This window comes from Hyperoodon ampullatus (assembly GCF_949752795.1).
Source record: "Hyperoodon ampullatus genome assembly, chromosome: 7".
In the NCBI taxonomy this organism is placed as follows: domain Eukaryota; kingdom Metazoa; phylum Chordata; class Mammalia; order Artiodactyla; family Ziphiidae; genus Hyperoodon; species Hyperoodon ampullatus.
Window position 1 is genome coordinate 14,579,862 of NC_136920.1, and position 25,737 is coordinate 14,605,598.

The 25,737-nt window shown below is 43.0% G+C and overlaps 1 protein-coding gene across 1 annotated transcript; it reads right to left on the reverse strand.

Annotated features, from left to right (window-relative positions):
• Positions 1 to 1,327: 1,327 nt before the first annotated feature.
• Positions 1,328 to 23,052, reverse strand: CTNND1 (catenin delta 1; the record flags this gene model as incomplete). The annotated part of the gene is made up of 19 exons (XM_079707750.1): positions 1,328 to 1,395; positions 2,207 to 2,294; positions 2,711 to 2,814; positions 3,589 to 3,651; positions 7,132 to 7,219; positions 7,915 to 8,029; positions 8,385 to 8,577; positions 9,353 to 9,503; positions 9,606 to 9,733; positions 10,584 to 10,652; positions 11,099 to 11,116; positions 11,527 to 11,680; positions 12,141 to 12,258; positions 13,122 to 13,305; positions 14,404 to 14,867; positions 18,738 to 19,273; positions 19,688 to 19,840; positions 20,795 to 20,866; positions 22,858 to 23,052. The coding sequence occupies 19 exons, from the start codon at positions 23,050 to 23,052 to the stop codon at positions 1,328 to 1,330; spliced, it is 2,961 nt and encodes a 986-aa protein (XP_079563876.1).
• Positions 23,053 to 25,737: the final 2,685 nt, after the last annotated feature.

Genomic DNA, 25,737 nt, shown 5'->3' on the forward strand with positions numbered 1-25,737 from the left:
CCGACAAAAAGAGCACCAGGAAAAGAGCAGAAGAAGACAAGAGAAACGAAGAGTGGAGCCACATCTGGATGGGGGCGATTTCCCCTGTGCAGTATGCTCTTAGGGTCACAGAGAGGAAAAGGCTCCTTTTTGCCAGAAAAGGAGTGGGACGAAATGTGAAGGGGAAAAGGGGTAAATAAGGAATTTTAATGCAGAGGGGAAGGGGGGTGGTGGGTTGTGCACTTTTCTCCTACCCCAAAGCCTCAATATATAAAGGAAGGGGGAGGGATGAGGATAAAGATTTCCAGTTGCATTAAACAGAGCTTTTAGATTAAGGGGAGGAGTAAAAGGCAAATAAGGGAAAGGGTTAAAAAAAAAAAAAACAATCAACCGCATAGCAGCTGATTCCTCTAGCCCAACCTGCTAATATACACTAAACTAAAAGGAGGAGGTACAGGGGTGGTGGGGGGTCGGGGAGGGGGATATGGACACGACTTCCCTATAACCCCTTCAGAGACGACAATCATTCTGGGCAGCTAAGGAGTAAGAGCCACACCACTCACTCCTCCCACCAATCTCATCTGGAGGTTCATCAGAACAGGATTTTTGCAAAATCCCAACAGTTGAGAAAAACCTTCTGTGGCTAAAATTAGAGGCTATTCCAATTCCCAGTGGAGAGACTGAGGTTCTCTAGGTCACCTCTCCTCTTCTTTCTGCTATTTAGGGCCAAGAAGTAGGTAAGAAAGCAACAAAATATAATTTGCAAAATCATGAGAAATGAGACTGCAGAGGCAAAGAAAGGCACATGGAAGGGAAGGAGGAGATGCACCCCAGGCCAAAGGCACAAAGAAGAGGCAAAGCCAGGGGCAAACCCCACCTTTTTAAGGGTAAAGGGGGCAGGAGTATGTACATCAAGTCCTTTAGTCAGCCAACCAATCCAGGGAGGAAGCAGGGGAGGATGGGGCTATAAGGGTGAGAGAAAGGAGAAATAAGGGCAGGGGGAAGCCAGCTTTGTAGCTTCCTGCCAGTTTCAGACTAAATAATTCATGTACATTCCTACTAGCTCCTCCTAGAGGCTCTTCTCCTCCCCAGAAGACATCTTTCTGCTCCTTCTCACCCAAAAAGTCTTCCTTGACATATTCTCCTCTTTCTACAGCCTCTTGCAAATGGCCAGGCCAAGTCAGCAGACATTATCACAGGATGGGAGAGGAGGGTTAAGGACAGCCTCAGTAAGGGGCAGCAGCTGCAGCCCGGGGCTGGCATGAGGCTTGGAGAAGAGATGGAGTCTGTAGGTCCTTGATGGTCCCTGCCCTGAAGATGAGGAGGGCAAGGTTTCTTAATCTCCGCTCTAGGAAACCTTCACTTTCTCAAGGGCCCTTGCCAAGTTGTATGTGCCAATGTTGACGGCCTTCTTTGCTTCAAAAATAGTCATTAGGAATAAAGGAAGAGCTCACGCCCTCCACTCTCCAAAAAAGTAAAGGTCCCTTCCTCACCAAGAGAAAAAAAATCTTGCTTAAGAATCATCGGTTTATCAGATTGCTGGACACTGCATATATAGCATATAACTTCCAATTCTTCCCATGGCTTCCAGTGAGGATTCCCACTCTCTCCCTCCCTCCACACAAGGCCAAGAGTTCCAGGGAGAGCTGGCAAAAAGAGCTAATCTGCAGCAGTTTCTCAAGATATGCATATAACTGAGTCAGGCTTCTTGGGAGTAATTGCAGGGGATCTGGAGGGGGGAGGAGGGACAATTAAGCTTCACTGGAAGAAGTTAGGGAGTTGATGGAAAGAAGGCAGCCACTTAGGGCTACAAGGGCAGGAGGCAGTGTGGCAGTGGGCACAACAGTCCAGCGAAGAAAGGGAAAAATCATCAGTCCATTTCACCACCAAAAAATAAAAGTACATATATTATAAGCCCGGATGTAGCGGAGAGAGTGGTGCTAAATCTTCTGCTGTAGGGAAAAAAGAGAAAGAGAGGTTAATAGGGTTGGGAATAAGGAGAACCAGAAGAGAGTTGAGCAAACCTGAAGGGAAGAAAAGTAGCACGTAAGGGAGAATCAGATCACCAGTGGCATGTCCCAGCCTCTTAAGAGGTAACAATCACAGAAGCAGCACACCCCCAAGCCCCGTGTGGCTGAGACTGATCAGATCAGCATGATTGGCAAACTGCTGGCACACAGAGACCTCCTTCCTCAAGGATGATCTTGGGGGTGGCTGAAGGACATACCATGGGGGGGGTAAGACATTTGGTCCCCCTCATCATCCAAAACCAACACATCCACCTCTTCCTCCAGAGATTCCTGCCCCTCGTCCTGCTGTGAACACATGCAATGTGTTAGTATGAGAGTAAGAAAATAGGAACCTCATGAATGCGTGCCAGATCTAGGGAAAATCCCCAAATTTGTAAACTCAAACGAAACAAGGTAATAGTAAGTGAAGGGCAAGATATTCAAAAAAAGGCAGGAACAGAAAGAGAGTAATGTGAGAATAGATCAGTTGGCGTTAGTCACATAAGCAACACGTTTATAGCCTTCTTTCTCCCATCTCGACCATCACCAGAATAATGGCACAAGAAATCCCAACGTGAATCAAAACTCCTACTTCTTCCCTGAAAACCCCTACAAGAAAAGGTGCTGTCTTTCACTAAGTACATTTTTCCTATTTCACAGAACATGCAGGCTTCAAAACAGAACTAGCCTTAGAAGGACAATAGTATATAAAGAGAATTTACCATCAGGGGTGTTCCCTTCAATGGCTCCATTTCGCCTAGATCCCCGGATCGATCCAGTGTTCTATTGTGGTCTCCTCTCTCATTCAGTGTGGAATAGTTATTATCTAGTTTAAAAAAAAAAAAAAAAGAAGTACAAAGACATGATGTTCCCCTCTAGTGTAAAATACGTATTAAGCAGATAAATGTGATTTAGGCACCTATTTGGTAAAGCATTTGAGCTTTACCAAAGGCATTAAGGTCAGGTGGTCCTTGACATAAAAAAACTTACACCTAACTGGGAAGGTAAAATATATCATATATGATAATAAAGCTAAACTGAAGAGATCTATGAAGGGTACTGGAATTAGGAGAAGATAGTGAGGTGAGCTGCAATAGTTAGGAAGGACCTAACAAAGTAGACAGGAATTCAGCCAAGCCTTTGGGGATGAAGACCATTTACAAAGCAATTGGGAAGGACATTCCAATAGGAGGCATTACAAGAGCAAAATAAAAAAGTATAGAGTGAAGAGACAGGATAGCAAGTAGACTAGGTGGGCTCAAACAGAGTATATGGAGAGTAAGACAGAGTGAAGCGGGCGTCAGACTGTGAAAGGCTGTGAGCAACAGCTTAGGGACACACACTTGATTCTGTATTAATGGGGGAGGCATATGAAGATTTTTTTTTTTAACCTTTGAGCATTTGGGAATGTGGAAAAAGGTAGACAGATCACGTTTTACTACATTTCCTTGAATCCTTCCAAATGGAATGTCCAGCCAGTGTTCTTCCAGGAAGGTAAATGGCGCGGGTGCTGGAAAGAGCTGCAGAGCCAGATAGTTCTCCTCATCCCATAGAATAATACGGATTACTCCACATCCCTAGGCAGGAATTAATCACCTACCTAATGATTTTGTGTTTGATCCCATACTGCTCATCTGAATTTCTTCCCGATCAGGTTTCTTATCTACAGGGAGTCAGAAAGTTATCCAGGTCAAAAACCAACTCTTCAAAGTCTAAACTCATAAAAATTGCTCTCTAGTCTGTCCTCCCTTCCCCCTCCCTCCCATCAAATTTTTACTAAGCACCCACCACAAGTGCCAGGCTCTAGACAAAGCCCTCATGGGACTTAAAGAGATCCCTTTCCTACAGACTCTTAACATAAGAAACGATTCACTCTAAGCCAGCAGGTTTCAAATTATTTGGTCTCAGGGCCCCTTTATATTCTTAGAAGTTATGAGGATCCAAAGAATGTTCACTGGTATAGATTACATGTATTAATAGCTACAGTGCTTTTAAATATTTATTTCATTTAAAATATATTTTAAATATTTTTTCATTAAAAAAACAATAAACTTATTCCGTTAACATAAATAATACTTTTAATTTTTGTAAAAAAAGCATTGTTTTACATTTTTGCACATATTTAAAGTTTGGTTTAAGAGAAGATAGCTAGGGCCTCCCTGGTGGCGCAGTGGTTGAGAGTCCGCCTGCCGATGCAGGGGACGCAGGTTCGTGCCCCGGTCCAGGAAGATCCCACGTCCCGCGGAGCGGCTAGGCCCATGAGCCACGGCTGCTGAGCCTGCACGTCCGGAGCCTGTGCTCCGCAACGAGAGAGGCCACAACAGTGAAGAGGTCCGCGTACCGCAAAAAAAAAAAAAAAAAAGAGAGAGAGAAGATAGCTAGACTCCCATATCTGCCTCTGTATTCAATCCGTTGCGATGTTATTTTGGATGAACATAAATGACTCACTCTGCTGTACAGCAGAAACTGACACAGCATTGTAAATCAACTATACTCCAAAAAAAAAAGGATAAAAATGATTAAAAATGTTTTTTTCTTACAAGTAAAAAAAAAAACAAATCAAACTGATTCTTATTTAGTAGCATCACAGTGGATAGTGTACCAAATTGTTCAAGATGGCTTTATAAAATGTACACACTTATTAAAAAAAAAAAAAGCATTGTTTTACATTTTTGCACATCTTTAAAGGGAAGATAGCTAGATTCCCATATCTGCCTCTGTATTCAATCCATTGTGATGTTATTTTGGATGAATTATATAAAGAAAATCCAGCATCACACAGATAAGAAGTTGGAAAAGGGAGGAGAACTTTATTAGCCTTTTCAGATAATTGTGGATATTCTTCGATAGTATACTAATACTCGACAAGTAGAGTTTCTTTAAGGTTAGTGCAATAAGGAATCTGATTCCAAACTAATGCTCTCTTCATAGCCTGTTAAATTAATATCTATTGGTCTGTCTTACACTTTGAATGGATACATGATTTTGAAAATCATGCACTGGTCACTGGAAAATACTAGTTCACAGAGTTATGCAGATTTTCTAAACGTTAACACATTTCATGATATAATATCAAAAAAATCACATTCATTAACATCGCCACTGATTTCATTTAAAAGTATATTAACTATTGGGATGTTACCAGGCTCACAGTGACAGATACAAGTCTTCCAAAATTAAAATTTTCGGGCTTCCCTGGTGGCGCAATGGTTGAGAATCTGCCTGCCAATGCAGGCGACACGGGTTCAAGCCCTGGTCTGGGAAGATCCCACATGCTGCAGAGCAACTAGGCCCGTGAGCCACAACTACTGAGCCTGCGCGTCTGGAGCCTGTGCTCCACAACAAGGGTGGCCGCGATAGTGAGAGGCCCGCACACCGTGATGAAGAGTGGCCTCCGCTTGCCGCAACTAGAGAAAGCCCTCGCACAGAAACGAAGACCCAACACAGCCAAAAATAAAGAAATAAATAAATAAAATTTTAAAATAAATAAATAAATAATAAAAATAAAATTTTCACTTGAAAATTCAGCCAAGTACTGTCAGTTATTTTTCCTCAAACTGACAAGCTCACTGCGTTCATTTTCAAGAAAATGTCTGCTATTTTTTTAAGTAAAAATAGTATTCCAAAAAAAAAAAGTGGTTAGTGTACCTAGTAACTCCAACAATAGCACAAGTGCTTTTCCTCAAGATAACCATCATGCTTTGGTATGCTGCAGGGTGCTTTATGAGTACCCCCTATATCATCAACACAGGATATTAAAAAGCTGTGTACTCAAGAGCAGAAACAATAAAATTAATATTGTTACAGTTCCATCAAGTACATTCTTAAGTGAAATTGGCTCCTTTTTCTCCCCCTACCCTCCCGAAACTGGCCCTTCTTATAACTGCAAGTACATGGCAACGAAGACTACAACAACTAGTGTGGTTTGGTGTCATCGCCCAGGTTTACACTCAGCCTCCAGCAATAAAGCACCACCGTTGCTTCTGCACCATCAGCACAAATGTCAACAGATTTGGTGATCCTCAGACTACATTGTAAGAACCCTGACTGAGGCAAAACCCAAGTGTCATTAAGATAACAAGGGTTATAATAAGCACTTAATATATGATTTGTCTTTTGAAGAAAAATGTATTTGCTCACATGGCAGTGTTTAAAAGATATAGAATAGGAGTTGTTATCTCTGGATAACAGAAATAAGTGACTTTTTTGTTGTCATTTTTCTGGTTTGTCTGTATTTTCTAATTTTTCAACAGTAAACACATACTACTTGGTATTATATGAAAATTTAAAAGGGAAAAATAATCATTTTGCAATATACAGATCTTCCTCGGACTTACAATGGGGTTACATCCTGATAAACCTATCATAAGTTGAAAATGCATTTTAATACACCTAACCCACCAGTCATAGCTTAGCCCAGCCTACCTTAAACGTGCTCACAATACTTACATCAGCCTACAGTTGGACAAAATCATCTAACACAAAGCCTACTTTATAATAAAGTGTTGAATATCTCATAATATAATGTATTGAATACTGTACTAAAAGTGAAAAACAGAATAGTTGTAAGTGTATCGGCTGTCCACCCTCATGACTGCATGGCTAACTGGGAGCTGCAGCCGGTGCCGCTGTTGCCCAGTGTGCGACACTGTCCCACCATGTTATCGCTAGCCAGGGAAAAGAGCAAAACTCAGAATTAGAAATACAGTTTCTACTGAATGCATATCACTTTGCACCACCACAAAGTCGAAAAATTATAAGCCAAACCATCAGGAACTATCTATATACATATGTCAAATCATTATGTTGTACATCTTAAATTTATACAATGTTATATGCCAAGTATATCTTAAATAGAGAAAACAGAGTAGGGTTCACTCCCTGGTCATTTTAAGTCCACAAGCAAAGATGGGGGAATCACACGCAGGCTAACTGCCTGTCTTATTTTCCAATGCTCAGGTCTACCAGCTTCTGGGTTATAATCCTGAGGTGAAGTATTACTCTTCCACCACCAAAAGACAATCTCATTCAGAAATAAATATATATCCTATTTCATTAGATGGTAAGCCATCTAATGAAAGAATAGCAGAAGAATAGCAGAAGTGGAATAAAAGCAGAGGGGTATGTCCCCTGGTTACTGTACCTGATTTCTGGTTCCGGTCAATGAGAGGGAGAGTGCTATCATCATATGAATGACTGCTCTGGCTTCGAGAAGCATTGTTTAGATTCACCTGGAGGCAAACAAAACACAATAATGTCACAGAGTACTGAATTCACCCTTATCTTATTCCTTAATGGGCTCAGATTTTTAGTTCCTTGTTCCCGAATACAATTCTTACCAAAAGGTAACTCGGTAAGGGTTAAATAAACACCTATATAGTGAAACAAAACTAGGATATTAGGCTTCTATTTGTGTTCTGAACAGATTACAAAGGTATCAAACACTCACGCTATCAAGGAGATACAGTCTCAGAAAATGACAGTTCAGAAAATGGCAAACGCCTTCAAAGGGCTAAGGCAGATTCGGAGAAAAGTCAAAAAGGCCAACATCCTTCATTACCACTGGCATTTACACTATGCTGTGACACAGAGGAAGACCAGAGCTATTGCAGCAGCCAATGAACTACAGGCACCATTTTGGGGGAAAAGTTAATAAATGATTTCTTTATACACAGAGACTTGAGGCAAAAGTAGACTCAGGGGAAGTTCCCTGGTGGCCTAGTGGTTAGGATTCAGCGTTTTCACTGCGGAGGCCCAGGTTCAATCCCTGGTTGGGGAACCATCCCACATGCCGCCAAAATACAAAAGAGAAAAACCAAAAAAGTAGGCTCAGTGTGACAGTGAAATAGAAGAACCAAAGACAAAAGCATTACCTGAGACCAAGGGGAAAAAAAGGTGAAAGTCTCAGTCCCAAGAGTTATTCTACCTGAAAGTCTGACTTCTTCCATCCTTCTTTTTCCAGTGGCTTCCGCAGTTCCTTATATCCCCAGATTGTCTGTAATACAAGCGCTGCTGCTCGAACTTCTTTTTCTGAGCGGTTCCTTTTGAGGAAGTTAACACCAGATGGAATATGGATGTAAGACGAGGGAAGAAGCTGAAAACTTGTACTCTCTAATATAATGTAACGTAAGAATATAAATCCCAAAACGGGCAAGATCAAGTATTCACCAAGTCCCATATTTTAACTCAAACGGTGACACAAAGAAATGTTTGATGTGAGAGTCTTATCAATTTATGGATCAACATTAAGACAGAAAAAAGAGCAATACCTCTTCATACTTTCCCTGTAAATAAGGGAAAATAACCTTAAAAAGCAAAAGGGGAAAGCCCCTTCCCAGCAACCCCCTCTCTCATATTCAAATTTTTCCAGTTGTAATTTTTAAGTGTTAATCTCACCCTGATTTGTTGATCAAAACCAGCTTCTCAATACCCTGTGTTTCTCGAAGCTTTTTGGCAGCCTCCAAGTTCTCAGCAATAACTTCATTGATGGTATTCAAAACAGAGACCACAGTGTCCTCAGAGAAATTCTGGGAAGAGCTCTGTTGCCCTCCTGGCAGATTCTTTACCAAGTTAGGAATAGCATGTTTACCTATAGCGGTAAGACAGGAGGAATGTGTGCAGGGAGAACAAGCTGAGTCAGGTTATTGGGAGCCTAACACTACACTTAATCGCACTGCTCATATCAAGCATAGATACCATCCATATGAATCAACTTCATTCTCCCGTAGCATTATCATTTCAAAAGAGCAAAGGACCTGGAATAGCCATGGATATATTATCCTTCCTATTCTTTTATTTATTCTCTTTCAGTCACATTAAAACAATCTGAATACTTTATATCAAATATGCTACACAGTCCATTCAGATAGTCTAATGAAAATAGTACACTGAATACTATACTACTGAATATTATACTACTATTATAGTTTAATAGAACAGTCATTGTGAATTTAAAAAAAACAAAAACTGGGCTCTGTCACTTATGAGCTATATTAACTCTGGACAAATTACTTAACTTCCCTGACCCTCAGTTTCCTTATTCTAATAAAATTTTTTTTTTATTTTAAAAAAAGGACCCTTGTAAAGTGGTGACGTTTAAATGAGAATATACAGACATGCTTAACAATCCTTAGTAACAAAGTACATGCTCAATAGATAGATATTATTATTCTATTTTTGAAGAGTCAGCACCTCTCGTCTTTCCAAGAACCATTAAACTATAACCTTCTCCAACCCCCAGATTCACAAACTACGGAGGACTAGGATTCTCCCTCAGCCCTTTCAACAAATAAATTATTTAGCACCTGCTGGATTAAAGGTGCTGTACTAGATGCGAAGGTAACGGTTAACATCCAGCTTCTCACCAATTAATTCTTTGTTGCGAGCATCCACAGCCAGATTTCTCAGTGCTCCAGAGGCAGCTTTCACGACCCGCTCATGTTCATTGGTCAGGAGGTCAGCAATGGCAGAAAGAGCCTTCTCTTGACGCAGAGCTGAGCGGATATATCGACCATACTACAGGTAGCACATGGAAAGAAGGAGAACAGATTACAAATGGTAGCAAACTAGTTAGCTAAGTCCTCCCATCTCCAAATCCATTTTGTAAAAGGTACTCACCGTCCAGCGCCCAGCACACAAGTTCTGGATGGCCCCGGCTGAGGCTTCTAGGATGGCAGGATTCTTGCTCTCCTTTAGGAGTGAGATGTATATCCGAACCACCTCTGGCTGAAATAGAAGTTCATAGCCTGCACAAGAAAGGACAAGAAAGCAGAGGATGCTTATCAGTACCTACAAACCAGGCTCTGGCTGGCTGAACTCCAGTGTTAGTACTCTGGATTAATGGGTTTATGCTCCTATACCAGTAGACTCTCTAAACCCTCCCACCCACCCAACAGCAAACTCAAGAGATCTGACTACTACCTCTGATGTAGTCAGATGTAGCCTTAAGAAGGTAGCCTTAAGAATACATCAACCATGGCAAGAGCAAAACAGATATCAACTCATATGCAACTCCTGTCTCTCCCTCCTCCCAGCCTCTTCTCTCCCACAGTTTACTTTGACCTTGCTTGGCACGCAAGGGATTCATTTACTCACCGATAGCACTCAGAGTTAAAGATTCCTCATCTCAAATGAATTATTTCTCACTTAACTGAGTCATTCTGCCCACCTGAACTATGATTAAGTGAAAGGGGCTCAAATTTAATAACATCTGAATTTTTATACCCACGGAGAGCTGTGAATTTTGGACTCACCATATTGATGAATATAAAGATCTAAACTGTGATAAAGAGACTTCTTATAACAAGTAAAGTTTGAGTCCCAAGAACTAGTGGCTACTTAGGGTACTTAGGTTTCTGGTCTAGACTACCTGATCAGGTCCTTATCCTCAAGTAATCTGAAGAGTTGCCGTAACAAGAAGTCCTTTGAAAGTTACTGTTATTAGTTTCCGAATACTTTTGTCATCACTTCAAATCCTTAAGTCAGAGAAGACAGAACGGTGAACGTACTGTATAGCCTACTGTTAGGCTGCCAAACACCTATCTGTGGACGATGTTTATGAGATCTACGGAGCCTGAGAAGAAAAAGATAACTCACCTCGAGCAGGACTAGTTCTTTTAGGGAAATCCACTGTATCATTTGTTGGATCCTCTGTGGGTTTTTTCCCTTTGGAAATTAAAAAAGGGGGGAAGGGGTAAAAAGTTTAAGAAAGGGAAGAGTCCACCCAGTATATTTTTTTATTCTTCAGTCAAAATCTTTGGATCAGAGATGCATCAAGAGGGGCATAAAACAAGAAAACAGACAAACAAACAAAAAACCAGGATCCCCAGCTTGTCCCAGATACAAGAACAGAAAACAGGCAGCATATGGGTAAGATAAGGATAACCACTACTGCTGCTGCTGTCCTGAGTTCTGATAACTGGGGCTGCTGTCCAGAAATAGCATGCCGTGAGCCATTCGCTCAGAAGAGCTAAACTTGTTTCAGTGGCCATCCTCAACTGAATTTTCCTACATGCATCCACAGGGAAGGGTTAGGCAAAGAAATACCAGGGAAGCTAAAACCAAAACATGCAAATTAGAAGTTGGTAAGCGCCTTAAAAGATTCCACTCACCTCTGGAGAACCACTCATCTTCCAGTGCATCACCCAAGGTGGAAAGTAGAGGAGAGAAATGAAGGAAGAAAAATGCGGCAGAGAGATGTCAACAGGATCATGGGAAAATAAGCAGGAAAGCAGAGAGGAAAAGAGAAACACAGGAAACACAAAGGAGGAATGGGGGAGAAGGCCCCAGATTAGTTGAGTTCTCGGCCTTCACTGCCCAATTACTGATACCAATACCACCACCACCACCACCACCACCACCACCACCGTCACCACCATGAAGCACACGACACAGGGGAAGCAGAAGCAGAGCAAAAAGACATCCTTGACTAGGCTGATTCCTGTACTGCTCAGCAAGTATTTTGTACCTAAAGCTAAAAGTGTTCCTTCCTCTCCCCATCCTTACGTTAAAGAGCAAGGAATAAGGAACCAAGACTCACCTTTGCCCTTCTTGGCCCCAAAGCAACTGGCAGCATGTGGCCCAGTACTGTTGGCAACATTGGGAGGTGCCTCTTGGTAACGTTCTGCTTGTGGGATTTCTCGGTGAACTTGATACGACAAGTTCCGAAGGAGGCAAACACAATTCTCCACAAGCTTGGGATCACAAAATACAAGGTTCAATGAGAGAAGAGAATGACTACAGTGATTTCCTAGCAAGTACAGGTTTCCATGATTCACGTATTAAAATACTGATCCTCAAAAGCACAGCCCAATTCATCATCTCTCACAATACCTCAAGCGCCCACGCTTCTCAAAATTCTTGTAGCCTCAGGCTAACAGAAGGTTTCTGCTACCATTTGGTGTGTTAACACAAAACTCAGGCTCACTCTGACTTTTTTCCTAATTAGAAAAAAATGCAAGTATGGCTAAACAGCTTTAAAATATATAGGTGAAGGAAATTCTAAAGAAAACAGTTTTCGTCTATGGTGAACGCCCACTTTAAGGAGCAGGGGCTGGTATAGGTATCGAATGTTATCTGAAAGCCTGAGATGACAGGTCTGCACTATGGGTACCTCATGGTTGTTGTGAATGGAATTCTCACCCATTAACCTACCTTGCTGTCTGAATCTTTCTGTCCAATCTCAGCCTGAACAATGAAAATGAGAGCATCCACCAAACCATCACATTCCCGAAGTTTCCGGCGAGCTTCACTCCTCTCCGAGCTGACATTCCTGAGGGAAAAAGGAGAGGCTTCAAGATGACTAAAATCTAGAAACCCTCTCTTAATATCCTTAACATCTACAAGCCTCCTTAATACCTTTTCTTTTCACTGTAACAAATAACGAGTACCTGTTATAAGGAAGGCACTGGAGTTGACAGAAAGTTGAATAAAACAGTTCCTGCTTTCAGGACATTTATAACCAGGCCAGGGAGGGGGGGTGTATAAATAAAGTATACCAACAACAATAATTTGAGACAGAACAGATACTTCTTGTATGGAAGTACAAGTGAAGAATACGGGCAGAGCACTTAGGGGTATATCCCGAAGAGAGAAAGAATACACTGCACAGTTACAGGATATTAGAAGAAGAAATCAGGAAAACTTACACGAAAGAAAAGCACTTGAGTTTAGCTTCAAAAGATAAATAAGCAGAGAAAAGGCACTGCAGACAGAGGAAGAGCTCTTCCTCACTCTATCCTTCTAGCAGTTTGTACTCCATTTGTTGCATTTATCGCAGCCTGACTTGAAATACAAATAACTGAGGGCAAGAACACAGGTACACACAAGCCTAGGACTAGGCGACTGCCTTACGTGCAGTAGGTATTGAACAAATGTTTACCAAATTATAGGAACAAAGTCAAAGAGGCACAGAAGTGAGGAAGATATGCGGTTTACTTGCCGTTCCCCACATAAGGCGCATATGGTATGCAAGGGAGTAGTGACAAAGGTAGGAAAACAGGTTGAAGTCATAGTACGCAATACAAATAGGAATGGAGGCTGAATGACAGGCTAAGGAGTTTAAACTTTTTTTAAAAGCAATTTAAGTTAGTCTTCAAAAATTCAATCTTCATACTCTCGGAACCCTTCTGTTACCTAAGGCAGCCAGCTGTGTTGGTGAGCACAGACTCCCACTCAATATGGCGCGGCTTACAATCTTCATTAGGTTCCCGCTCCCAGCCAGAATGCGGGATGATCACTTCATCTGTCAAGGCATGCAGTGCATGGTCCACAATCTCCATTTTGATTGAGTCATGGGATGAGAGATTCCACAGGGTTCCTGGCAGAGACAACTCATCAGATAGCTCTCCAGCACCCAAGACGGTATGTTTGAAGAATGCCAAAGAGAATCCCCTGTTCCAACATTTCTCAGTCTTCCCCAATGACCAAATACTTTGTAATGATATTCAAGCTTTAGTCTGTGACCCACAATACTATGTTGTACATTATGGCTCAATACAAACATACATACCATGAAGTAAGGTTTCATAAAACAATACTTATTATAAGCCATACCCTCTAGGCTATCTACACCCACTTCTCAATCCCAGCACCACTGACAGTTTGGGCCAGATAATTCTTTGTTGTGGGGAGCTGTCCTGCCCGACATTAAATGTTTAGTGTATGTCCAGCGTTTACTCATTTGATGTTAAGAGCACTCCCTCCCAACCTCCCCAAGTTATGACAACCAGAAATACCACCAGACACTGCAAATGTCCTCTGGGGGGCAAGATCACCCCCAATTGAGAACTAATGATCTATGCTATTTCTTTTTCTTTCTTTCTTTCTCTTGGAACGCTGATTGTGATCCACAAAGTTGTGTTCAACACACACTAATGGAGTATGACCCACAATCTGAAAAACCACTCTTCTAAAGCAAGGACCACAAGCACAAATGCCTATACATGCCAGGCAGGTGAGTCAGGACAAGCAGATATTTAAAAGAAATTACAAGAATATGGGTTAAGTGCCAACTGACACTCAGCTTCAATTCTGGGGAGACAACTTCCTAGGTGGTGGCAGTTGGTCAGAGACAACATGTTGGAAATTATTGCGAACGGCAGAGCACATGCCCCAATCAGCTCAGACCAACTACTGCCAGGCAGCAAAATAGATCCATTGCTACCAGTTCCTGCACGTTTAAAATAGAAGGCAAGAATCTGGAATTTTAAGTGAAATCTTCTGCATTTAAAACATTAGCAAACAATGCTTTAAAATTTGGAAAACCTTGCATGATCCAAATCTGTGAGATGGATTTGACCCAAAGGCCACAACCTTTAATCAAAAGTCAAAGGACTAGAAATCCTTCTAGCTCTCAATGTCTCTAAGGGATAACAGTGACCCTAACCTAGCAGTTTCCCTTGGGCCTAGAACTCACCAGTAATAACTTCAGTGAGGTCCATATCACGAGCCTTTCGGAGCAATCGCACAAGAGCAGGAACACCATCACAGTTTTTTATAGCAATCTTGTTATCCTGGTCACGCCCAAAAGAGATATTCTTGAGAGCTCCACAGGCTCCAAGGTGCACTTCTTTTTTGGGGTGGTCTAACAACCCCACCAGTACTGGGATACCCTTGAGCTTCCGAACGTCAGTCTTCACCTTGTCATTGCGGTAGCACAAGTGTTGCAGGTATGCAGCTGCATTGGACTTGACAGCATCCAAACGGAATCCTAGCATGGCTATCACCTCTGGCAGCTCTGGCTGTCTCCAATTTGGGGGTGGAGGCCCTCCCTTGCGCAGGCTATCCAAGCTTGCTAAACTTCCCCGTTCGTGCTGGGCCAAAGGAGCCCAATAGTACTGGTCTGATGGCACCTCCTCACCGATCATGTCTTCATAGCTCCTGCAGTGTTGGAAGAACCAAAAAGAAAAAAGGAATACATTAAGTTGTTAAGCCTGGTTTCTTGGAGGGCTCCCATTACCCCTCATCTTCAAGGAATGAGTAACCCCAGCTCTAGTATACTAGATCTTATCTCTCCTTTGCATAAAAAATATACCGATCAATTTTTCTTAATGAGATAAGACAATAATCTTTTTTTTTTTTTTTTTTTTTTTTTTTTTGCGGTAGGCGGGCCTCTCACTGCTGTGGCCTCTCCCCCTGCGGAGCACAGGCTCCGGAGCACAGGCTCAGCGGCCACGGCTCACGGGCCCAGCCGCTCCGCGGCACGTGGGATCCTCCCAGACCGGGGCACGAACCCGCGTCCCCTGCATCGGCAGGCGGACTCCCAACCACTGCGCCACCAGGGAAGCCCTAAGACAATAATCTTAAACGTATCTGCAATTAGATTAAAACTGCCATTTTTTTTCTGTGAATTTTACTAGCTTGGAGGAGCAACAAGCATTCGGATAGTTAATCACAAAAAAGAACCAAATCCTGACTGCTTAGCGTTTGAATGATACCGGACACCTATTAAACTTCTCCAGATAGAGATTGAAATAAACCTTCAGACAGCAGAGTTAATGAAACCACCTGACTTGGTACCACAGAAATTAGCGAACAATGTCTGAGAACAGCTCTCATAAGGCCTTAGGCTAAAGGGAAAATAAGGCATTTACACACAGGAAAGAGTTGGTGGAATAAGACCCTTAAACACATTTCACATTTAAGTCTCTCCTTACCCTATTTTGGAAATTATTTAAAAAGAGATGATAGAGTAACAGCAGTAAAGGATGTCTTAATACCTCATGTGAGGACTTGGCTTTGGTATTGATGAGGTATAAGCTTGAACATTAGTTTTTTTGTTTTGTTTTGTTTTGTTTTTGCAGTATGCGGGCCTCTAGTTGTTGTGGCCTCTCCCGTTGCGGAGCACAGGCTCCAGACGCGCAGGCTCAGCGGCCATGGCTCACGGGCCCAGCCGCTCCGCGGCATGTGGGATCCTCCCGGACCGGGGCACGAACCCATGTCCCCTGCATTGGCAGGCGGACTCTCAACCACTGCGCCACCAGGGAAGCCCTTGAACATTAGTTTGCACTAGTTCATCCCAAGGTCATCTCTGCTACTCAACAAATGTGTTTGAGACATAATTTCTAGTCTCCAATTTCTAAAGACAATACTTCCAATTCTGTCAAAATAGACACTACTGACCACCGTCACATTTGGGATACCCGGTCACTATGAACAGGAATAGACAGAGCAATTGACGGTAAAGAAGAACATCTAACCAGAGATGTCGCTTCCTATGTCAGTACTGCCAACAACCACTAGAGGGGGAGTCTGTCACACTATTATTTATTCATAACCACCAGGAAGGAAGAGACCCATTATCAGTGAGCTCATCTCACTCTGTGGCTCTCACAGGAGAGAGGAGAATCCATTGTGTGGAACTCTCCAAATAAGCCCGTCGTTTGTCCCGCAAAACCACGCCCACTGTCACCAAACCCTCAAGGTTATTAGTCTGAGCAGAGGGCCTGCCTCATAGCTGTCAACATCAACCACTCAAAAGTGATTTAAATGGACAAAGCAGTTAGTAAAAAAATCACTACTTTTTAATATCAGTGAAACAAAATAAGCAGGTTATATAGCTGAGTTTTAAAAGTAGGCAACTAAACAGCATATTAAGTAAGATTCCATTTCAGTAGGGAAAAAATAAAGTCAGAGTGTGTTTACATGTATAAGAAAAAGAACTCAAAGGAAAAGCATCAAAATGTTAACAGTAGTTCTTTATCAATGGATGGTGTGCTTATCTAGTTTTGTAGTGATGATGTTTTTACCTTTATTATTATTTTAATATAAGCAATTACAAAACAATTACCATAAGGAAGATTTAGGTCACTCAAGTTATTTTTTACGGGTGGATCATGACATTCTTTCCTTTGTCTTACAAATAACAAAGCTGTGCCCAGAAAGATTAAATGACTTGCTTAAGGCTACATAGCTAGTGGCAAAGGCACAACTAGAACGAAGGTCTTCTGGTTCAGTGCTTTTTCTACAAATCATTCTGCCTTACTGTTTTCATTTGACCTTGTATTACTCTCCTAGCCCCAGAACAGGAAGCAGCAAACGTTCTTGCTAGTCAAGCAGGTTTCCAAGTCCAGTGTCACCCTGGAATAAACCCAAGAACCAAGCCCAAACCCTCTTTCTTTATGTCAATTGCCATAGCAAGGGACAACAGAGAATGACCTGGCCACCAGCAACCACCTAGATCCAATCCCTCTACTAATGAGGAAGTCAGAAAAAGCAGACTTGTCAACAAAGAGAAGACGCCAACACCCTAGGCAGACTCCTTTGGTGATAGCTGTTATCTACCACTGCTCCAAGTTGCACCAACTAAGGCCTGATGTGCCCCCTCACCCCCACCCCAGGAATAAAAGATGAGTCACATGGGAGTTGGATTTGCTGTCCAAGACACCTGAGACGTGAGTGACTCAGGCTTAGATAATGAGGCCTCTACCCCTGGGCCCAGCCCAGTCTACTGTTCACCAAAGCTACCTAATATGAGTAAAATGAGCACCAAGGCATTTGTTTTAGAAAGTCATGACCTCATACAGAAATTCAGCAACAGCTGTTAGGATATCCTTACCATTAAGACATCCATAAATCTTCTCCCTTAATTCTTATCATTTCTCTTTGCCTGGAAAACACAGTCTCTGATTTATTCTAAAGCAGGATTGGCAGCCCATGGGCCAAACCTGTTTTTTGTACAGTCCCAAAACTTAACTAAGAATGGTTTTTATATTTTTAAAAGGTTGTAAAAAGAAGAACAACGGTCTACAACAAAAACGATATACTGTTTGCAAAGTCTAAATTAGGTTTGGTCCTTTACAGAAAAGGTTTGCCAACTCGCGTTCTAAGGCATTTTTTCAAGGCAAACCATCTACCAGTCCAAACATCAACTACTACCTTTTTCACATCACCAAAGAATCCCCAGGGATAAACAGTAAAGTCAGAATTAGTGACCTTTCAGAGTGTCAATAATGTACCACCCTCTAAGGAAGCCACCCCCATTTCACTTTACAATCAAATGTAAGAACCTAAGCACAAAGTGTCAGGGTTTTTGTGAGATCAAGGTTTGTTTTTACTTGAGATTTAAACCATCACAGCGAAGGTTCTTATATATACCCTTAACTATCTATTCTGGCCTAAAACCCTCAACCTTGTTCTATTTTTTTTGGTTTTTTGCGGTACGCGGGCCTCTCACTGTTGTGGCCTCTCCCGTTGCGGAGCACAGGCTCCGGACACGCAGGCTCAGCGGCCATGGCTCACAGGCCCAGCCGCTCCGCGGCATGTGGGATCTTCCCGGACCGGGGCATGAACCCGTGTCCCCTGCATCAGCAGGCGGACTCTCAACCACTGCGCCACCAGGGAAGCCCTCAACCTTGTTCTTAACACCAAACCAGAAGCTGAAGAAATTCACAAGAACAAATATTCCATAGCCTCAGACACCAGGCTCCAAAACGGGGTCAAATCTTAGGCAGAAAATATAGAAACCCTTGGCACAGAAACAAAGGCTGCTCTTCAGAACACAGACCAATAACCATCACAAGTTGTTTTCTATAATTAGAATATATGATTTCTACGACAAAAAAGAGACAAAAAAGCACGTCAATACTTAGTAAAATCAGAAAAGGGAAGAAAAGGATGGTCTTCCACAAAAACAGGCAGAGGAGGGGGCCACAACTACCTCTGATCCCAAAAAGCACTTAGACGGAGAAGGAAGAGCTACCCCTTTTTGCTGTCTTTGAAAGACCCTTTTCTTCCCTTTTTCTTGCCTACCTGAGGCGTCGCCGAGGGTCAGAGGGTGTCCCAGTCCGACGGCCAGTGCCATAATCAGACATCATGCCGTAATCCACGTCATCGTAGCCCATGCTACGCTGGTCATCCTCGAGCCCATAAGGCTCTGGATGAAAACGATGCAGATCCACGCTGCTCCCACCTACCCGAACCTGTGGCTGGGGCCCATAGACATCCTGTCTACTGGGTGCCCGGTAACCTTCCATGCTGGGCCTATACCGCTCCTCAATGCGGGTCACCCGGGACAGACTGCCATAGTTGTCACTGCTACTTGGATAACCATCTTCATAGTGGCGGCTATATCCATCAGGAGGGTAGTGGAAGTTCCTGGGAAGGGTAGCAGTGCCTGCTTGCCCCACATAGGGGCCAGGTCCCCCATTGCCATTCTTGCGGAAGTCACGACCCAGAGTCTGGATATAGTTGTTCGAAACTGATGAGGCATCTACAGGCAGCCCATCTGGTCCCATAGGGACTGGCTGGACTGTCCGTGTGGTCACAGTCTTCACTACTTTCTTGACCTTCAAGTAAAGAAAGAGAAAAGAAAAATTAATGAAGTGAACAAATTAAGCTTAAATTCTAGACCACTCTAAGAAAAGAAACGAACCTCTACCCCCAGCTCGCTTTACCTAGAAATGCCATGCAATCTACCATCTACCCTTCTCTCCATCTTATAGGAATTCTCCAGGCAGGAAAATTGCGCTGGCAGTTAACTATGCCTCCAAGGGAAGCTACTGCAGACTCTTCCTCATTCCATTAGATTTTCCCATATCTCTTCTATCTTCTCTGTCTACCCAGAGATCACTTTCTTTATGCCTTTACCACAGATCAGTGGCTCCTCATCCACCCTAATTAAGTGCTTAGCCCCTCCCCTTAATAAAGACCATAGGAAGAACTCCTCCATCATCCCAGACCTTATACAAGTCTTAGCTTACTGTGGTCTCTGTGCGCCGAGTGGTTCCATCATCCGAGGTCTCCACAGAGACAACAGACATGGCTCCCTCAGGGTCCTCCTCCGTGTAGGTCTCCACAATCTGCCCTGGCTCCTGCATCCTGGGGATGGTGCTATACAAAAGGTGACTGTGATCCTACATGGAAAAGAGAAAAAAGAAAGAGCTATTATTAAGCCATATATACTAACAATCCATCCCAATGAGAGGCACTGCCTGCCTCCCTAAAGACACTGCATCTTCTATGGGCCCCAGGATCTTTAGAGGGGTGCCTGTCCCCACTTTTGAATTTGTACAAAAGGGCAGAAGACATAATTTCCCAGTTCTAGTCATTTAACAAACAGGAACCGAGTTAACTATAGCTACATCAACACCCAAGTGACAGAGACGGCAAATATAACTTCCCAGTTCTAGTCATGTAAGTGAATATGAACTGTGTTGAACTGCAGCTACATCTACATCTGAGGGATCCTTCAAAAAAAAAAGTTCGGGGCTTCCCTGGTGGCGCAGTGGTTGGGAGTCCGCCTGCCGATGCAGGCGACACGGGTTTGTGCCCCGGTCCGGGAGGATCCCACATGCCGCGGAGCGGCCGGGCCCGTGAGCCATGGCCGCTGAGCCTGTGCGTCCGGAGCCTGTGCTTCGCAACGGGAGAGGCCACAACAGTGAGAGGCCCCCGTACCACAAAAAAAAAAAAAAAAAAAGTTCACCCAATAAGAACTTTTAAGATGGACCAGAAAACCCCAGTAAGAGCTATCTTCTGAATAGCTCTATGCTATTCTTCAGATATGCCTAAGGCTCAAGATCAGCCAGATTTTAGGCATGGTTTTCTGCAAAGTAGAACCATGCCCATTCTAGAAAAGGGATGCAGTAATTGAGAGATCAAATACTGGATCAATGGTCATTACAATTAATTCCAAAATAAAACTACATTTATACTTTGAAACTCCATTTTTTAATTTTCCTAAATGAAAGAAACTAATTAATGGGAGCTTACAATGTGCCAGGCACTTTAGAAGACACCAATATGCTCTTAAGCTGAGGAAGTAAGAAAGGTATGAATAAGCAACCCAGACCTTGAGCCAAAAGAATTACCTGGGGTCCGTTGAGTTTTAGATCTGAAAATTTCTGTCGCTCAAGGTCAACATCGCCCACAAACCGGCCGTTCTGAAACACAGCCCACAAGAAGACAATTCATTTTGTGGCCTTCTTTTGCTCTATCAAACACAAATGATCTTTTTTCCAAACAGGAAAAGGCCTTTCAAGAAGACATTTGTGGCCTGGAGTCCTTCTGTCAGTACAGATAAAAGAAGCACATCACTCCTTAGACTTAACACCTCAAAATTGGAACCGGGCCTAGAACTCTGGCAGACTGGGTCTCTGGAACATAGGAACGTAAGCTCGATGAGGGCAGAGGTTTATTGTGTGTTTTGTTTTTGGTCAGTTTTGTTCACTGTCTCCCTAGTGCCTTGATCAGTGCCTGGCACATAATAGGTACTCAAAAACTATTTTCTGAATAAATAGCAGAGACTCAGATAAGTTCCCCACGAAATCTTTTTGGAAAGCCATAAGAACATAAGGAAACTTGGAAAGCCTAGGTTGGGGGGTTTCCAAAGCCTTCTTTATTGTTTCATGCATCTTCATGCTCTACAACCACTGGAAACTCCCAGACCAGGCAGCTTTTTAAAGAAAGAGGCAAGAAATATGAGTTTCTCTTTCCAAGGAGAAAGAAAACAAGTATCTCAACTCCCCTCAAGCAGATGTCTCAGCATCTTCATCACCAATTATCAGAGCCACAGAACACGTTCAAAAATGTCATTCTTACGCTGCTCTGTCTTAAACAGCAGGAAATAATCTAATAACATTATACTACGTAAAAATACATTTGACTACTCCCCTTCAAAAAGAATACAGTGAGGTTCAGCCACCTTGGGAGACTCTTCCCCCACCCTACTCCCATTACATAGGGAGCGTAATGCTGTAGGGAAAGGAAGTTAAACATTACTTTCAGGAAGAAGGAAGGGTGTGGTTTCATTGCTGAGCAGAAGTTAAAAATAAAAGAGAAAGAGAGAGAGAGAGAATCCATGTACTAAACCCTGGAATTCCCCACCACCTCCAAGGCTGAGCAATCCTGCTCTCCTTCTCAATACATACCCCTCCCTCAACCCTAACCCTCTATTCTTGTTCCTATAAAAATCCTAGGAACACTGCAAACACACTGCTTCCAAATTCCTGATCATCCCCAGTTGGAATTAGATCCTCTCACTCAACACGCTCCTTAGCATGAGGGACCTTCTCCATCTTAAAAAATAAATAAGTAATCAATGAAAGGACTTATTGGAGCATGAGCACTGTTCTTAGTTCCCATCAGAGATCTCTTAAAATGAAGTCTATCAGGCAATGCCTACTACACACACACACACACACACACACACACACACACACACACAAAACCTCAGACAGATTACATCACAGCGAAGTCAGACTACAGAAACCATAGGAAACACAAGATACTTCTCATTTCTAACACCAACTCTCCCAAGTCACATCAGAGTCAGCCAACCCAGAGACCACTGGCTCCTGTGGTTATTTGGGTTAAACAGCAGCATGATGCTCCCTCTCCAACTCTAACCAAAAGAATTAACAATGACCCCTTCCTCCAAGAAATGATTTGCACAGCCAACAAAAAGAGTATGGAGCAGGAATACACAATTTATGAACACTGCCACACCTTCTGAGCAAACTGTTCTCTGAGGGAGAATACAAGATGCCCACCTTCCCCAACCACTAAGCAGGCATTTAATTTCCTGAATTTCTGATATGGGGGTGGGGTGGGGGGGAACACACAAGAAAAAAAACAAGTAACCTGAGTACAGCTTCAAATTATATGATCTGCCATTACTAGAACTGCATCCCAACCCAGAAACCCCACTCCAGCAAACAAGAAGTCAGGACTTAGAGATAAGTCCACCCAACTCAGCACAGCAGCAATATTCCCTATCTCTTCATCAGTATTTATCACCCCTGTAAAGGTTATCATGAGGCATGGGCACTGGACAGCCCATAACCACGAGGAGAGTAGTTTCCCAACAAGGATCATAGTCTCTCTATGACCATGCCAAAGTCCTACCTGCAGGTCTGATGGAGAGAGGGGTTACCTGATGCCGGCGGGTGAGGGTGCCGTTGGCCATGAGCGGGTTGGCATCTTGTGGTGAGACCCGGACGCGTTCCAGTTGCGCCGAGACGTGGCGCCGTTCCTCCTCCAGCGCCCGGGTCAGCTTCTCAAACTGGGCCTCTTGTTCCTTCACAGAGGCCAAGATGCTGGCGGTCGACTCCACCTCTGAGTCGTCCATGAAGGTAAGGGACAGAGCCGCCGCAGGGCAGGGTAAAAAGGGAAGGTGGATCACAGGGGGAGGAGGAAGGAGGGAGAAGGCCCCCCTCACTTCACACTACCGGGAAAAGGTAAGAGAGAGGAGAGAAAGAAAAGGTCACAGGTCAGAGAAGACAGATGAATTATTAATCCCAGAGCCAAAGATGCCCTCTCGTGGTTTTACTGCAGCACAGAAACAGAGCCACCACCAAGCCTGGACCCACCACCAGTGTCTGTTCAAGCAGGATCCTTTGCCCATTACCCTCTTTAACACCCCACAAGAAATAACTATTGAAAGGAAAAGTGCAACTAGATCCAAGGGAGAATGTGCCTAAGGGCTGTAGTCATGACATGAGTTTAAAATTAGGTTATTCTCCCCTGGAAAACTTTGCTGGCATCAACTCAATGAAAGATGTAACTCCACAGTATAGACAAGCACACACTCTCCTGCAGGGGCAAGCCACCTCTGAGATACGGGGGCAGTACAGATCTTACTTAACCTCTCCCAAATCTGAACACTGAAATTGCTGGAGTGGTGGCAAAATATACTAAATGAATATGCTAAATTAAAACGCCGATAAGAAATGGATGCAGTAAAAAAAAAGTCCCACCATCAAAGGCAGGAAATAAAACTAAGGCCCTCAAATTGAATACATTTATAAAGGGACTTTTCTACTTTAAAAAACTATACTACAATATTGACGGCAGAATGTGTGCCTTGGCTAACAGAGGCAAGAAAGCAACAGAATAAAAAAGTCTATGTGTAAAAAGGCAACATTTTCAGTGACCTTCACATCTCTTTGTGGAGTAGGAAAAGGAGCATTATATTAAATTATAAAGTTATCCCTTGAAGTAGTTCGTATTCTAACCTTCAATTAATAGCTGGAACTTCCCACATCTCTGTTATCCTGCAGAAAGCTCTAAACAGGCTACATTTTTACCTCTTTACATATTCCAACTAAGGGTAAATATCCAAGTATCTAGAGGGTTTATGTGTACCACACTTCCACAATAAATGATATTCAGAAGCGAAGAGTGCCCCATACCCTATTACATAAACTGCAAGCCGGCTAGTAAGTGGAGGGGCATTGTAGTCATACTGTTGGACTTGGTAGGGTTTCTCTCTTATAAGTTGGCTATAAGAGACTTTCTGGTCAGTCCAAGATATACCATGTTGAAAGGCAGGTTTTAGAATAAACCCTCTCCCCTATTCCCCACCCTCTCCTCAACCCCTCCAGAAAAAAAGGCACTTAAATTTTTTTTATTCTTAATAAACATATTTACATACACACCTGTTAAGAGAAGGTCGTAACTGATTGGTTTAACAGAGAACAGCCCAGTCTAGATTCAAAATATCATGGGAGAAGCATCCCAGCCACCACAGCAAGGAGGAAGCAGGAAGAAGAGAGCTGTAGAAATATTTGGAGGAAAAATAGGAATGAGAGGAAAATAAAATATACCTAATACATTAAAAAAAAAAAAAGGAGCAGCAAGGGCAGGTGTTGGGAAAAAACAATCTGGGAATGGAAGGGAGTAATTTAAAATACGACTTGGAATTGCTTAATGTGACAAATGCCCTTTGGACTTTGCTCTGTTTTCAAATACTTGGACCTTGGTTGTAGTTTTCATTAAAACCTGGATTCTACTGTCATGTCAGAGTTCTTCTACGTGTATTTCTGTAGAGAACCAGGAGCAGGTCATAATATGGATATATATTCACTTACCCCCTGTTCCCAGCAACCAAATTGGGAAGGAAAAAAAAAATTGCTATTGGAATGCCCTTCCCCCTCCTTCCCACCCCTAAGGCAGAAACCTCAAAGCCCAGTCCCAGCATGCCCACAAAGATACTGAGAAACCAATGCAATAGTCGTCGTGGGGAAGACATGTGGGGACTAGCCTAGGCTAAGCCTTTTGCTTCAGTTCCCTTTCCCACGCTCCCCAGAGCCCTACCAAGCACAGTCGCTTGGGCCTGTTTGCTTTAGAGTATACGCAGTATTCAGCAAGCAAGAGTGCCCAGAGGAACTGATAAATAGGTGCCCAATAAACTCCTTAATTAATTCTCCATCACCGAGACTCCTTCCAGTGGATCTAGAGCTCCTTCCAGTGGATCTAAATCCAAGAATGTGGCAGTCTTTTTTCCAAAGTCCTCCTACCCAGGCTCTGGGCTCCCGCAGTCACTTATCAACTCCTGTTCTTCCTTTAGGTCCAAAGCCCACTGTCACTTTCTCAATTTCCACCCTACATTCCAACAGGTCACTCAAAGGTCTTTAATAAGTAGCCTTATTTTTTTTTTGAATGTTGCTCCCTTTTCACCTCTATTACTTCATTTGCACTTGCCCTCATCTGCTATGTACAATGACCTATGAACCTTCCACACCAAGAGGACCCGGAGCTGGGGAGATTCTTCCAGTTCTGGGTTTCAACAGGGTCTGTCTGAACTGTAGTTAGCACTCTGGCAGTCTCTGCCCTGTAATCTTTGCTAATAAAAGACCAAACTACCACTACTATCAGGCATACAGTGCCAACGCTCCCTGTTGCACAGAGAAACTGTCACCCTTCCATAAAATTGCCACTTTCTGCCCCCACAACTTTAGCTAATACAATACAGGGAGTTAGGAAGGGTAGTAGGGCCTCTATCCAGGGCTCTAGGTCGGGAAGCAGTATCTGG